Source organism: Gymnoscopelus braueri (genome assembly GCF_963280865.1).
Source record: "Gymnoscopelus braueri genome assembly, contig: SUPER_24_unloc_1, whole genome shotgun sequence".
Lineage (NCBI taxonomy): Eukaryota > Metazoa > Chordata > Actinopteri > Myctophiformes > Myctophidae > Gymnoscopelus > Gymnoscopelus braueri.
This window is the reverse complement of record NW_027660989.1, coordinates 435,874-450,486: the sequence shown is the minus strand read 5'-3', so window position 1 is coordinate 450,486 and position 14,613 is coordinate 435,874. Positions and strand designations below refer to the sequence as shown.

The 14,613-nt window shown below is 41.6% G+C and overlaps 3 protein-coding genes across 5 annotated transcripts in view; all 3 read left to right on the top strand.

Annotated features, from left to right (window-relative positions):
- LOC308080976 (uncharacterized protein) overlaps positions 1-14,613 on the top strand; it is a 1,029,623-nt gene that overhangs the window by 613,126 nt on the left and 401,884 nt on the right. The window lies entirely within an intron of this gene.
- LOC308080972 (uncharacterized protein) overlaps positions 1-14,613 on the top strand; it is a gene marked incomplete at its 3' end in the record, with an annotated part of 220,493 nt that overhangs the window by 108,115 nt on the left and 97,765 nt on the right. The gene's annotated exons all lie outside the window — the stretch shown is intronic.
- Positions 8,685-14,613, top strand: part of LOC308080973 (von Willebrand factor D and EGF domain-containing protein-like) — a gene marked incomplete at its 5' end in the record, with an annotated part of 39,328 nt that continues 33,399 nt past the window's right edge. The window contains 3 exons of the mRNA XM_080457380.1: positions 8,685-8,702; positions 9,982-10,069; positions 11,837-12,024. Of these exons, the coding sequence (XP_080313506.1) occupies positions 8,685-8,702; positions 9,982-10,069; positions 11,837-12,024 (294 nt within the window). The remainder of the gene's footprint in view (positions 8,703-9,981; positions 10,070-11,836; positions 12,025-14,613) is intronic.

The window sequence follows — 14,613 nt, the reverse complement described above, 5'->3', positions numbered from 1 at the left end:
GTCAGTCAGAAAGCAGTGAGGTCAGTAATGACTGTTTTCCAAAGAGACAACCTTCATGTTCAAACCACAGAGGACATGTCAGCCAGCCATGGGGAACGTGTGTGTGTGTGTGTGTGTGTGTGTGCGCGTGTGTGTGTGTGTGAGTGTGTGTGAGTGGGGGTGGTGGTGAGTCCTTCATACCCATCACTCAGCACCTGGACGATTAGATGAGCCTTTCAACAGAGAAGCATCTCATCTCATCTCTAAGTCCATCCTTGGCTCAGCTCAGCCAGCTCATTCATTCTTCTCCTTTGGCTGTGTAAAAAGATCCATTTGGTCTGCCCTTGTCCCAGACAGCCATGGCACTTTCAGATTGATTACTTTCTCCTGTTTATAAACATTTGAATTGTTTTCCTTTTTGTGCAAACGTCTACTGAATCAGACAAGATTTTTTTTCTAAGGCAGTGGTTCTGGGTTGGGGGGTTCCAGGGGATTACCAGCAAAATAAGGAACAGGTACAGGAAATGTGCAATCTGCAAGCTCACAACACTGTGATGCGATCATGCGTTGTGAGCTTGTGGACCGTAAGATAATGTTTCATAATATCTCTTTATTACATGCACAAAATAGGGACACAGGTTGAAAGTGGTTAATTTCTCTCCCCATCTACAGTATAGACAGTTGTATCTAATCTAACATCTAAGATATTCTCTTATTGGGGGCCTGGCACCAAATACTTTCAAATGGGGGTCTGCGGTTTAATACGCATCAATTTGGGGGTCCCTGACATGAAAATGTTTGAGACGCACATCACTGACTGGTCTAAAGGTACATCTGGCTCAACATGACTGGAGCTGTGCCAAAACTGAGTAAAAAATCGGATGCATGTTTTTGAATGTTTGGGTCAAGGGGAAATCTAGCCTTGGATCTACATCTGATTTACACCTTAGCCCCCCCCCCCTCAATCCAGAGGGATGGAGCTTAAAGGGATACTTCACTTTCGGGCCGGGGACACATTTAAAAAAAATATTAAAAATAAATGAAAAAAGTTATGGAAAATTCATGGCCCCCTCACGACACGCAGTGTCCTACTAATGTGTGAGGGGGCCATGAATTTTCCATAACTTTTTTCATTTATTTTTAATATTTATTTTAAATGTGTCCCCGGCCCGAAAGTGAAGTATCCCTTTAATGAATAGCAGCGAACAGCTGTGGCAGGTTAACAGTTCTCAAAGATGTGGGTGCTCTGGGGGTGCAGGGGTAAATGAGTCTAGGACAGTGGTTCTCAAACTTTTTCATGTCAAGGACCCCCAAAATTATATGTATTTGGCCGCGGACACCCCCATCTCAAAATATTTTATTCCAGGGACCCCCCTCCCTCCAGGGACCCCCCCCCCCCCCAGAAGCAAATATTTGAGTTACAAATGCTCGCGTTACTTCAAAAATGTATATATTCAAAGATTTGCACACATTTTCACGATTTTTCAAAAATAGCAGATCTACAAGCTCATTTGCCGCGCTATGAGCTTGTATATCTGCTATTTTTGAATAGCCAAATACATATAAAAGGTTAAAGTGGTTAAAATTATTGTGATGCTATATTAACACATTTTGCTGGGGACCCCCTGGAAACCCCCCAAGGACGCCACTTTGAGAACCAATGGTCTAGGCCCTAGACCATTGGTCCTCAAAGTGGGGTCCCTAGTCTTTAGGGGTTAGAAACCGCTGCATATAGACCAAGCAACTACAGTAATATATGAACACAATAGGCTCCCGGTTTTGAGAAGGTGGCATACTTTCCTGTTCCAGTTCATTTTCCCATAGCTTTGTGTGATTGGCTCAGCAGCAGATTTGAACAGGACAAACGCATGTGTGTTTCCGGTTCAGACCTGCTGCCGAGCCAAGGGAACCAAAGGGTCTCTTTGGTTCCATTTGTACACTCTCAGAGTTAAATGAACACTGAGGATTTTACAGTATATTGAAGTCTCAGAGATAAAAGTTATATCAAGTGGGAGTCCGTGGCCTAAGGTACTGATTCCCAAACGTTTTAGCTCAACACCCAAAAGAGAAATTTGATGTCTCCCTGGGACCCAAACTTGTGGAAAAAGCAGGTCTAAAATTGTATTTTTTTGGGGAAATCCTTTGATATAATTATAATAAAAAAAAATTAGGAAACAAAGAAAAAAAGGGATATTAACTCGCGACCCATAAAAATGGGTCTGTGACCCCAAAATGGTTCCCGAAAAGGTTTGCCTAATGCATATCAAACTGGGGTTCCCTGATATAAAAAAAAAGGTTTAGACTTGAGGAAGCATCTCTGCTTTAGTTCACTTAAAATGGCTTGTGATCGTTAACCAATAGACGGCTGACATCAAACAGGATGGATGCCTTTAGAAAAACAAACTCAGCAGCAGGTGCATAGATCACTGGAGATAGCGGGGTTCAAAAAGTGGCATCAGTAAAAAACCTACTCAAGTAGAGTAAGTGTAGTATAATGTCAGTAGAATGCAATGAATTGCAGCCAGCTGCCTGTGACAGACAGCTCCATAAACATGGGGTAGTTATTAGGCTGTTAACTCAGTCAAAGTTAAAGATGTTTCGAAAAGAAAATAAACTAGGAAATCCTGGCACTGATTGATTGATTGATGGCATCCCTGTCCAATCACAGCCACCCGCCTGAGATGCCAGCGTTGTCACAGAGCAGGGGTTCACAAACCTTTTCATCTTGAGACCCAAAAGAGAAATATGGTGTCTACCCAGGACCCACCAAAACATTATGAATGAACCATTTACAAATTGAGAAAATGCAGCCGATCTACAAGCTCACAGCATGTCACATCGATACACTGTGAGCTTGTAGATCAGCCATTCTCTCTGTTAGAAAATTGTAAAAGAATTCTGAATTGTTGTAATTTTGTTGGACTTTTTATGTTTATGGAAAATCTTAGAAAACCTTTTTAATGTTATTGTAAAAAGAAAAAGAAAGAAACAAGGGGGCTATTTACTCACGACGACCCATAAAAACGTGTCCCCGATCCCTGTGTTTGTGAAACAATGTCACAGAGAGGATCAAAGAATGCAGTCGTAAAGTAGGCGACACAGAGGGTCATAAAAACAAGTGTCCTGGGTGGGCAGAACCCATCACTATCTCCCATCACAGCAGCAAACCTTTCTACACCGCCGGTATTGGTAAATCAGTGGTTCTCAAACATTCTTTAAGACAAGGACTCGGGGGGGGGGGGGGGGGGGGGGGCCCCGAGTTGATAAGTATTTAGTCTCTGACCCCCATTTGAAAAGATATCGGGGTGGCTGTAGCTGAGTGGGTAGAGAGGCCGCCTGGGAAACAGTAGGTCCCCGGTTTGCACCCCGATCTATATGGAAGTGTCCCTGAGCAAGACAGTTCAACTCCTAACTGCTCCCAGAGGCGCTGCCTCCTGATTCTTAGGATGGGTTGAATGCAGATGTCACATTTCACTGTATATTATGCAAATAAGGACATATCATCTTGTGCCAGGACAAGAAAGAGTTTGAAAATAGGAGCTGACAACGCGACAAAATGAAATAGGGCCTTCTCTCACACTTTCCTCTGGAATACCCTCAAGGACCCCTGGGGGTCTCCGGACCCCACTTTGAGAACCAGTGCAGTTAATTGTATGAGAGCCTGTCACAGAATGTTTGGACATTGGTTACCTGTGGTTACAGGGGGCGTCGCCCCACTATGGTGGAGGAGTGACAATATAAAAGGAATGTCACTGAAAAGGATGGCTTTACAACGATGCGAGTTAAAGTAGTGTAACTCCATTCAGTACAATATTGTGTGCATAGGGAGTGTGTGGGGAGAGAGACAGACAGACAGACAGACAGAGAGTTAGATTGATTGATACTGATTGATTGATTTATGTTTTATTGACAAAACTGCATTTACAGTACATGACGATATATTTCTACATATCTGTCAAAAGGATAAAACACAAAAACACTTTGAGAGCTTATTTCCATTGTGGTCCTTTTATGAGAGTAATGTGTGTGTACACATCAGTGCCATGTGTTTAGGGGGGGGTTACAGTGGAAACACATCTTAAAAGGAATGTCGCAAAGCATGGTTTTATGCAGTGGTGGAAAGTAACAAAGTATATTTAATCAAGTACTCTACTAGAGGTTCTTTATTTGAGTGTCTCCATTTTTCAATACTTTATACTTCTACTCCACAAATTTCAGAGGAAAATGTAAAATTTTCTTCGATTATAACCAATAAAGCCCGTTTTTATGCTTTGGCCAATCAAAAAGAGCCAAACTGCAAGCCCATAAGGTACATTGTGAGGTTGTAGATCAGCTATTTTCGAAAACATTTCAGTACTTTTACTTTGGTACTTTTGTTTTCTTTCTTTTTTTTTACTTACATTTTTATCCCACAATTTTGTAACCCCATTTTTTACACCCAGTGCCAATTGTCTATGTAATCCTGGGCACTACCTTCCCTCTGCCAACCTAGGGAGGCCAGGGCCGTACTTTTTTAATATAGTATGTTTCTTGTGGTATTGCTACTTTTATGTAAGTATACAATCGGATTGCTTCTTCCACCACTGGTTTTATGTGCAGCATAGTATTGGCACTGATCAGCGAAGGAGGAAAGCACATTCTGCAAGCAATGGCTTGGCTTTTGAGTCCCAAATGTTTAGGATTTACTGCTATGAAACAGTGCATGCCACAGTGACTTTGCAGTACTTTTCCTGTGATTATCGAAAGCATTTTCATACTTGTTCCACCGTCCTGTGTGTGTCAAAGCTCATCCATCTGGTACCAACATGCCAAGAAATATAGATTTCTTTCCCATTTTTTGTGTGTGATGAAGTTGTAGGTTTAGGGTCTAGAGCATTGGTTATCAACCTTTTCTGGAGCAGGGCCCACTTGAAAATTTTGAAACTGTTGATGATCATAAAAATCAAGGGTTTTGCCAATTATTTGGGGGCCCAGTTTCAACGCCCTCGTGGTCCCCCAGTGGGCCCACATGTTGAGGATCGCTGGTCTAGATGGGCTTCAAAGTGTTTTCAGACCAAAAGAGAAATGTGGCGTAGAAATACTTGCCGTAGAATTGGGATTTGGGATGCTGGGGCTAATACAAGTTTGAAAACAAAACTCTTAATAGCGCTTAACCCATTAAAACGGAGAATGCATCTGTGTAACCACTTAAACCATTATTTTATACTTTGGCTATTCAAAATGAGCAGATATACAAGCACATGTACTTGTAGATCTGCAATTTTTGAAAAATCGTGAACATTTTTGCAAATCTTTGAATATATATATATTTCTTTAAAGCAAAGAACAAAACATACATTCAAAATAGACATGACAGAATAAAAAAAGAGACAATACAGTAATATGCAATTAAAGAAAACATTTGTAAATCAAATCTTTGCCTCTGGGGGGTCCCTGGAACAAAATATTTTCAGATGGGGGTCGGCGGCCAAATACATATAATTTTGGGGGTCCTTGACAACCACTGATATAACAACATAAAATTTTCCAGAAAACTGTTTTAGAACTGATTTAGAAGACATTTGTAGAATCGGAACCTCAGGCCTTAATGGGTTAATTAATACCAGCTGGTCGCAGGCCTGTCTCTGTTGTTCTCCCAGTGAGTGACAGTCAGTCCGGGCCTCGAGGGGGGGGGCGGGGGGGAACGGACCCTACCGCCACAGTTATGTTAACATGCTGCTCTCTCGCTTTAATCTTCTTTACCCAGAAACAGGAGGTAGCACAGAGCCAAGCACGTCTGGGCCACTGAAGTCTTCCAGGGAGATCTTTCCTTATCCCTGGGGTCCAATTCATTAGCTTACCTTCAACACCATCACCCCCCCCCCCATCCGCCTAAATCAGTGGTTCCAAACTTTTTTTCCTTCTTCCTTGGAGCACTCCCTACTTACATCTGACACAAGCTGAGACCCCCCACTCCTGCATGTATGCACGCACGCGCACGGTCTCTTGTATTTTTCAAACATGTATGGTAAACCACTTAAGCCCTATATACTTCTCGCACTACAAATAGCAAACAGTTGCTCATTGCGAGCTTGTAGATCATCTATTTTAGCTATTTTTGAAACTTTTTGAAAGATCTTGAAAGATGCAGACTATATTTCACTGATTTTGACAATATAATGACCCAAATACAAGTTATGATTTTATACATGTTGTACCAAAGGATAACCAGGACCCAAATGTCTGACTGTACCGTGTGCTGTTTACATTTATGTCTAATAAAGTATCCAATCAATCAAACCACCTCCAAACAGACAAGTCCTCACACACCCCCCTGTGATCTTTTTGCCATCCCTCCCCCAGACCCCAGTTTGGGAAACACTGGCTTAAACCCACTTTGGGACCCCCTCTGACTGACCCCCCCCCAGACTCTGTAAACTCATTAAAGTCTGGGATTTGGGACAGCTGAAGTCTCGCCTGTTGTCATTTAAAAAAGAAAAAAATAACCTGGTTGTTTGGACGACCCCGTGACCTCACGTCTTGTTAGCTAGCTCCCAGACAAGGTGTGTGAGCTAGAGAGGGGCACATGTATGTAAGCAAGCAGTGGTGGGAAAAAAGTACTGTTTTACATGAGTAAAAGTAGAAATACCACAATGTATGCACAATGTCTCTGTTACAAGTGAAAGTCCTATATTAAGAATTTTGCTTGAGTAAAAGAAGAATTGGCATCAGAATTATCAGAAGTACTCGCATAAACGCATGTGTTGTAATAATAATCGAAATCTACAAAGTAACAAAAAAATAAAAAGTACTGTTTTACATACAAAGTAACTAACATTCTGAAATAATTGAGTAGAAATGACAATATTTGTCTCTGAGATGTAGTGGAGTGGAAGTATAAAGTAGGCTATCGAAAAATGGAAATATTATAAGTAAAGTATAAGTAACTAAAAAATATGTTCAAGGACAAGTTTTAGCCACTTACAGTAAGCCCTGTTTTACACTTGCGTGGCTTTAGTAAAGGTACAGTACTTAGTTACTTTCCACCACTGTCTAAAACGTGGTTGTTTGAAGGACCTGTGACCTCACCTCTCGTTAGCTATCTTCCAGACAAGGTGTGCGAGCAGGAAAAGGGCAGATGTAAACAAGCACGGTGTCTTTCAAGGGGTCCTCTCACTGTCTGTCGGGGGGGCGTTCTGACTGTATTCGGGCAGTTTACACAGCAGCTACTTTTTTTATTTTTCTCCTGACGTTTCCACTCCAGTGCCTCACCCTCCGCGATGAAAGTCAAACACTGAATGGGGAGCGAGTTTGTCGTTTACAAGTGAAAGGACAGGCTTTTTGCCTTTTGTTCAGGTTTGTTGAGAAAAGGGGCTGTGTTGACCTAAGGCAATTCAATTAAAACAACATCATTTGTCCCCTGAACGGCAGTTCAGAAGCTTGCATAGTAGGAACGTAGCATGCTACTGTCGCTCACAGCAGGGGTCTTCAACGGGGGGTCCGGGACCCCTAGGTGTCCCTCAAAGTTACTACAGAGGGGCCGCCAAATCTTGAAACCTACTGTAGCTTGTGACATCTAAGGCTACATGTGTAACGTTGCAAATTACACATTCTGCTCAAATAACACCCCCAAAAATAAGCTTCTTCAGGCTCCATCTGCAAACTATGTTCAGAAGTGTGGTCATGCATGCACGGTTGGCTGCAGGGTCCCGTCCCGGGGCAGGTTTGGAGAGGAGCGAGGGGCTCAAAAGGAATGCATGTTATTCTTAGTGATTTAGATAACCTCTGCTTGGTGAAGTGATCCTTCCTGCCCTTCCAACCTCACTGATGTTCCCGAGCATCGCATGGCGGCACGTTGAGAGCACACAAATAGGCAATGTTTGCCATCTTTTAAAATGTTGAAAATTGTGTATTTTTTGGGAAACATTTAGCAAATTGTCCCAGGAAAAAGTGAACATGTTTCAAAGTATTCTTCTATAATGACGTTCCCCATTATATTTGGGGCCAGGTTGAAATTCACTCTTCCTGACTAGTTAATTGTCTTTCTTGGTTGGAAGGTAGCTCTTGTCAGTGGCAGCTATTCTCACCTTTCTTCGGATTACGCCTGTTGCTGTTTTAAGAGCACTGGGGTGAAGCAATTTTTCATCACCTTCGCCCTCTCCCCATCTGTGTTGACACATGCAGTTCCCATTGAGTCTTAAGTCGCGAAGCCGCAATTGCCTGTGTTTTTAAAACGGTGTGACCTCACCTCATTTGCACTTACCTCTAACCCTCCCTGACCGCTATTCACTTCTCACAGGCTTTTATTTACTGGATTAGGGGCTTAAATCTTGTATTTCTTCATGTTTTTTTCATAAATGTATGCTTACTTCGGCATACAAGTGTGTTGCATAAAAGTGCTATTTTTGCTGTTATTTTATTATTATTTTCTTATGTTAAAGTGGTTAATTATGTCTGTGGGTTTTATACATATTGAACCAACAAGCTTGTGACTAAATAATAACTACATTGGATCCATTGGAACACAAGCTCTTTTTTGACCATTTCCTGAAAAGTAACGGTTTTGGACATACAAGTTTTCTACTCGACAGCAACAATTTACTGGATTAGAGCTCCAATGTGTTATTTTTGGCCAGACGGAGGTTCATAGTCTACTGTAGGTGTGAACTGAAGAAAGTGCAGGACTTGTCAGTGGAAAATAATCTCCCCTCGGCTCCTCTAAGCCCATGTTGAAGGAGTCACAGGTTTGACACTGGTTCCCCTCCCCCCTGCTGTCTCTGTTGACACAATGCATCCTAAATCCCTAAAGCCCTAATTCACTGTGTTTTGAAAATAGCCTCACCTCACCCCTTCTTAAGCCCAATGAGACTCCAGAAGCTTTCACTGACTTTCCTCTAGTTCCCAGTGTATAAAACCTGTGCTTGTCAAACATTTTCATGTCAAAGACCCCCAAATGTATGTAATTGGCCAACAGAACCCCCATCAGAAAAAAAGGTTTGTGCCAGGGACCCCCATAAGAGAACATTTGTCAAAATATTTTGAAAACAAGCTCACAACACGTCGCTATGTGATGCGTTGTGAGCTTGAAGATGGCCTATTTTCAAATAGCCACACAATAAGTGTTTAAACTGTTCCTCATTTAGCTGGGGACCCCCTCAAGGACTCCTGGGGGTCCCCGGACACCACTTTGAGAACACTGCTCTAGACTGTGTATCATTAAAGCCTCGATTCAGCGCTTTTTACTGGTTCTTTTACTGTACTATACAGTATGTGTTCATTGTGGAAAGGTAAGACTTACTGTACCAGTGTGGCAATAGATTAGTTTTAGTTTGGGTGATATTAAGTATGACGGGCTTTCACTGCCTTGTCCCTCTACCCTCACTATGTATTTTCACGCCCACACACATGCCCAAACACATGAGCTCACACGCACGCCGTTCCCATTGAACATTTTGTCCAAAATCACCATCATTTGCTATGGTATGAGTGTTTTTTCAGAATAAAAGGTGCACACTATGACGCGTTATAAGCTTGCAGATCAGCTATTTTCAGTGGCTTTAAGATCATTAATGTAACAAAAAAAGAAGAAATCACTGTGTTATGCCTTCCCAATACTACTATCCTATGAGGTTGAATGAGGAAACCTCAAACTGTCATTCCGTCTGTCCTCATCTGTTTTTCTCAGTTGGTTGACCAATTGACCATATTCACACGGTGGCCATTATGGAATTTTACATTGAAAGTGCCACCCCGTCGCCATGGCAACCGGGGTGGCGCTTCATTAACTTAATAGCAACATGGCCGCCGTGTGAATATGGTCTATGGACCTGAACTTGAATATGTACAGTACATGGACCATTGGCATACGAAGAGAGGGAGGAAGCCAATTTTACACTTTCCCCAAATGTTTATTAGCATTTCTGTGAACTCTCACTCAACTAAGACTGCTATGGGTGGAGACAGGGGGTGATTCGGCAATTGGCAGGTGTTGTCAATTGTCTAATTGTGCTGTCCTCTTTATAGAAGGATGCTGTACCCCTGGGCTCAGGCCTCTCACACACAGACAGTTCTTCCTCAGTGGTGCACAGTTATCTCAGTGCAGTGGTGGAAAGTAACAAAGTACAAATTTGAGGAACTTCTACTTTACTGGTAAACTTACTTTACATAAAACAACATTAAAATAGAAGCAAAAAAGGCAGTGAATCAGGCAAAACAGTGAGGACATGAATAACAACACAGAGATTTAAAAATCAACTAAAAGCAAGAGTGAAGAAATAGGTCTTGATATTCGAACTGTGGTGCCACTATATATGTCTATGAATTGAATACCAAGGCCCTCATTGGAAACAAGACCGCAAGGTCTTTCATGAACGGACCTGTTAGACAAAGTATTTTAAATGTAACTGTGCTGTTTTACATTTTTTGCCTAATAAAATATTCAATCAATCAAAAGTCTTGAGCTGTGCTTTAAAGCTATCCACAGAGGCTGCCTGTCTTAGGTGAAATGGGAGTTTATTCTTAAATAATTATTTATAAAGCACAGAAGCTTCCATTGCAAAACAGTCTCTCATATATTGTGTCAGCAACAACCTCCAGTAGCCCTCAGCGTGCTACAGTGCCATAAGGACAGGGACTTCTACACAGTTAAAGGAGAATACCGGACAAATTAAGTGTTGTCTTTGATGTCTCGTTACTCACCGACCGACGTGAAAAGTGGCGTTCTTTTTTTCCATAGATTCCCGTGTCGTCATTTTTTAAACCCCCTCCGTTGTCAGAATGGGAGCGCGTGGGTTAGGGAGATTCGTCTATTATAACCGAGGCAAAGTTGTTTTTCTCTCTACTGCTAGTCATTGTGGAGTCTCATGATAGTCAAACATGCGTTGAAATTTCCTGCGAGGCCACCGTTAATGGCGAACGATTTAACACTGGATGCTTCTTTCCAGAACCTGGCAACTCGTGTTGCCAGGTTCTGGAAACAAGCAACCAGTGTTAACTCGTTCGCCATTAACTCTTTCACTGCCAGACTTATTTCAGACTGTGTCTGCCAGACTGCCACGAAAAAGGTGCATTTTTCCTCTGTTTGTTTTTTAACATTGAAGTGAATGGAGCAGCATTTTTTTGGATAGCGTTATCTCCTAGTTCCTTTGAGATAAACCAAAAAATTCAATTCAATTTTTTTTTTTTTTATATTTTCGTCTTTCCGTCATTGGCCATGATAGCCATAGAGCCATCGGATGGGAATTCCCGTTTTTGGCAGTTAAAGAGTTAACGGTGGCCTTGCAGGAAATTTCAACGCATGTTTGACTATCATGAGACTCCACAATGACTAGCAGTAGAGAGAAAAACAACTTTGCCTCGGTTATAATAGACGAATCTCCCTAACCCACGCGCTCCCATTCTGACAACGGAGGGGGTTTAAAAAATTACGACACGGGAATCTATGGAAAAAAAGAACGCCACTTTTCACGTCGGTCGGTGAGTAACGAGACATCAAAGACAACACTTAATTTGTCCGGTATTCTCCTTTAACATGGCTATTCTCGTGCATTTCTCTCCCCAGTGGTTCTTAGAATGAATTGAAGCTGTTTTGTACTTTTCCCAAATTCAAGCTGTTTATTAGCACAGACACGTGCTATGGGATCTGTAGTGCCCATTGCGGTCCCATCTAAGTCACGTCTTCTGCACATCGTTTGAGTGTGCATCCGTGCAACATCCCCGGGTATGGACTAGTGCTAAATATTATTGTAAGTAGGTGGGGTAGGCTTGTCCTTCAGGATTGTTTGAAATATGTTAGTGGTCCAGAGCTCAAAAAAAGGTTGAGAACCACTGAGATTGTACTGTGTATACCCCCTCTCACCTCGACCTCTGTGCCCTCCAGCCCCCCCAGAGTGTTCCCCAGGAGGCCACCGCACCTTGAGGAACCCGTACCGGAGTGTGGACTTTGATTCCACGGAGATCCAGAACACGGCCATCCAGGACCTTATCTGTGACCACTCCCTCTCCCCCGGTTGGTATCGCTTCAACATCAACAACAAGCCGGCTGAGATGCCCACCAGCTGTGTGGAGGTAAGACACAACTTAGGATTTAGGCTTTTATCCAGAGCGACTTACAAGTGTAAATCGGAATAAGCAGACTAAGCATGAACATGCAGCCCTACAACCCGCCAGGCAAGTCCACTCACACTGCAACAAAAACTGGCTTAGGAAACCTGTGTGTATCTATAATGGGGTGTCCTGACATATCCCAACCCTCAACCCTTTTCATATCACGGTCCATTCTTTATTCGGCATTTGAGCCACGGACCACCATTTGATGAGATTTAGATTCTCAGACCCAAGACTTTGAATATTTCGTAGTCGTTGATGAGATTTCGTCCTCAATTCATGCTGTATTGATGTTGGTGCCATAGCATAGGAGAGATGACAGGCAAACGTTGATCAAATTATGATCTTTTCTGCTGTGTTCTCTAATTGTGTAGACTTCTCGCAAATGAAGTAATGCAGATGTTTAACAATACTTTAACTCTTGAGAGCGTGAAATGAAACCAAATGGACCCGTAAGAGTCCATTTGGTTTCATTTTACACTCTCAAGAGTTAAAGATCTACCCAGTAAGGGTCCATTTGGTTACCACCTCTTCCATCATTTAGCTGGGGACCACCTGGAACCCCCTCAAGGACCACTGGTGGTCCCTGGACCACTGGTTGAGAACCACTGGGATATGTGATTGATGGACGGTGATGTATGACAGCATTTCAACTCTATGTATTACCTACATAAGCTTGTGACACATGTTTTGCATTTGGATAACTCACTTATGTATTTATTTTAGTTTTTGTCTATTGTTTATTCTTATTTTTTATTTATCATTTATTTTCTATCTCACATTCTATTGTTTATACCTAGTTTGATATCATGTATGCATGTTTGTTTGTCTGGACTTTTTCTTTGTTTTCTTTCTTCTTTTTTCTTTGTTCTTTCTTTTATTTTTTATTTGTCTTTTTGGAAAGGAAAATATGACAGCAATAACAATATGGGGGAGGGATGGGGAAAAAAAGAAAACATGTCTTAACTGCTCTGACATGTCAACTTTGCGTGATACTAATAAAGATATTTATATAGACAAATAAAAAAAACTGGCTTTGGGGGCCATGTCAACAGAAAGCATTTGTTTGAGTGACAGATTGTTTACTGATGCCAGCAATATTCAAACATATTAACCGTCGCTGTGCCAAATAGCCCTAGCTGAAACAATGGTAAACATGGACTTCTCATGGTTGTGGTAAGGATTCAAAGAACAATTTTTGCTTGAGGCGGGCAATTAGCGCTCTGCCAAAAAAACACTAGAGGAGAGCGCTGAATCACAATGCTAATCGCTGGGAAAAGGAGTGTGTCTCCAGCGCGTCTTTACCATAGAACTGCCTGACAGAAAGGCGAGACCTTGGTTCGAATTCGGAATAAGACAATACAAATTATGGATTTCTGTTTTTTTTCTTTCCAATTATTCAAGTGCCCACTGATAGACAAAAGAGCATGGGATGAATGACTTCTACTAGCAAAACAGAAAAGTGTTAGGATTTACCGTAAGTGTCTTGCTCATGGGACACTTCGACTCATTGCCGAGACCGGGAGGCAAACCATTGACCTTCTGTTTCCCATACCCATTCAGCCATGACTGCAACGTTGTAACAGTCTAAATACAGTGATGGCAACAGACACAGACTCCATTAAACTGTAAACTTAAGTCTAATGGGAAGATGAGCATCTTCGCACACAAGTGGCTTTTGTTTGAAACATTCCAAAGCTGTGTTTACACAAGCGTAAATTATATGATTATTACCTGATTAGTACCTGTGTCCGGTCACATCTTGAGCTAATGGTACTTAAAGTTTAAAGCGCACACTCATTAACTTTTACCACCTGTATTAGTGCTACAGTATAGGTTTGCCAACTAGCTTTCCTATCAATGGAGCATAACATTGAAACAATATGTAATCTCTAAACTTAATCTTCATTTGAACACTTTTTTCTTTTTCTAGCAAGCATGAATTAATTGTGTTTTCGGCAGTGGTGGAATAAGTAAGTTGTTTTACCTAAGTTAAATAGCAATACCACAATGTAGAAGTACTCTGTTAAGTAAAATACCTACATTGAAAGTTTTACTTACAGTACTCATGTTGCAGATTGTTCACAGATTTCTCCAAATTTGTCAAAATTCCAAAACGGGTCATTATGGCACTTTTTGAGCTTGTAGATTTGCAATTTTCTATAAGCCGAAATATACTATAGGGCTTAAGTGATTAATGCATGTTTTGTAATAATAATGTAAACAGCAAAGTAAATAGTATCTACAGTTTTCAAACAATTATAGTCAGGTAAAAAATACAATATTTGCCTCTGAGTGTTAGTGGAGTAGTATTGAAAAAGGTGAGACCCAGGGTCCCAACTCTCTCTTCCTGGTTTCCTGCCAATCTTAACCCATTAAGACCTGAGGCCGATTCTACAAATGCCTTCTAAATCAGTAGTTCTTAAACTTTTTCGTGCCAAGGACCTCCAAATGTATACATATTTGGCCGCGGACCACCGTTTGAAAAGGTTTTGTGCCATGGACCCCCAGAAGAGAAGATTATTGAAACATTTTCAAACACTTCCAAGA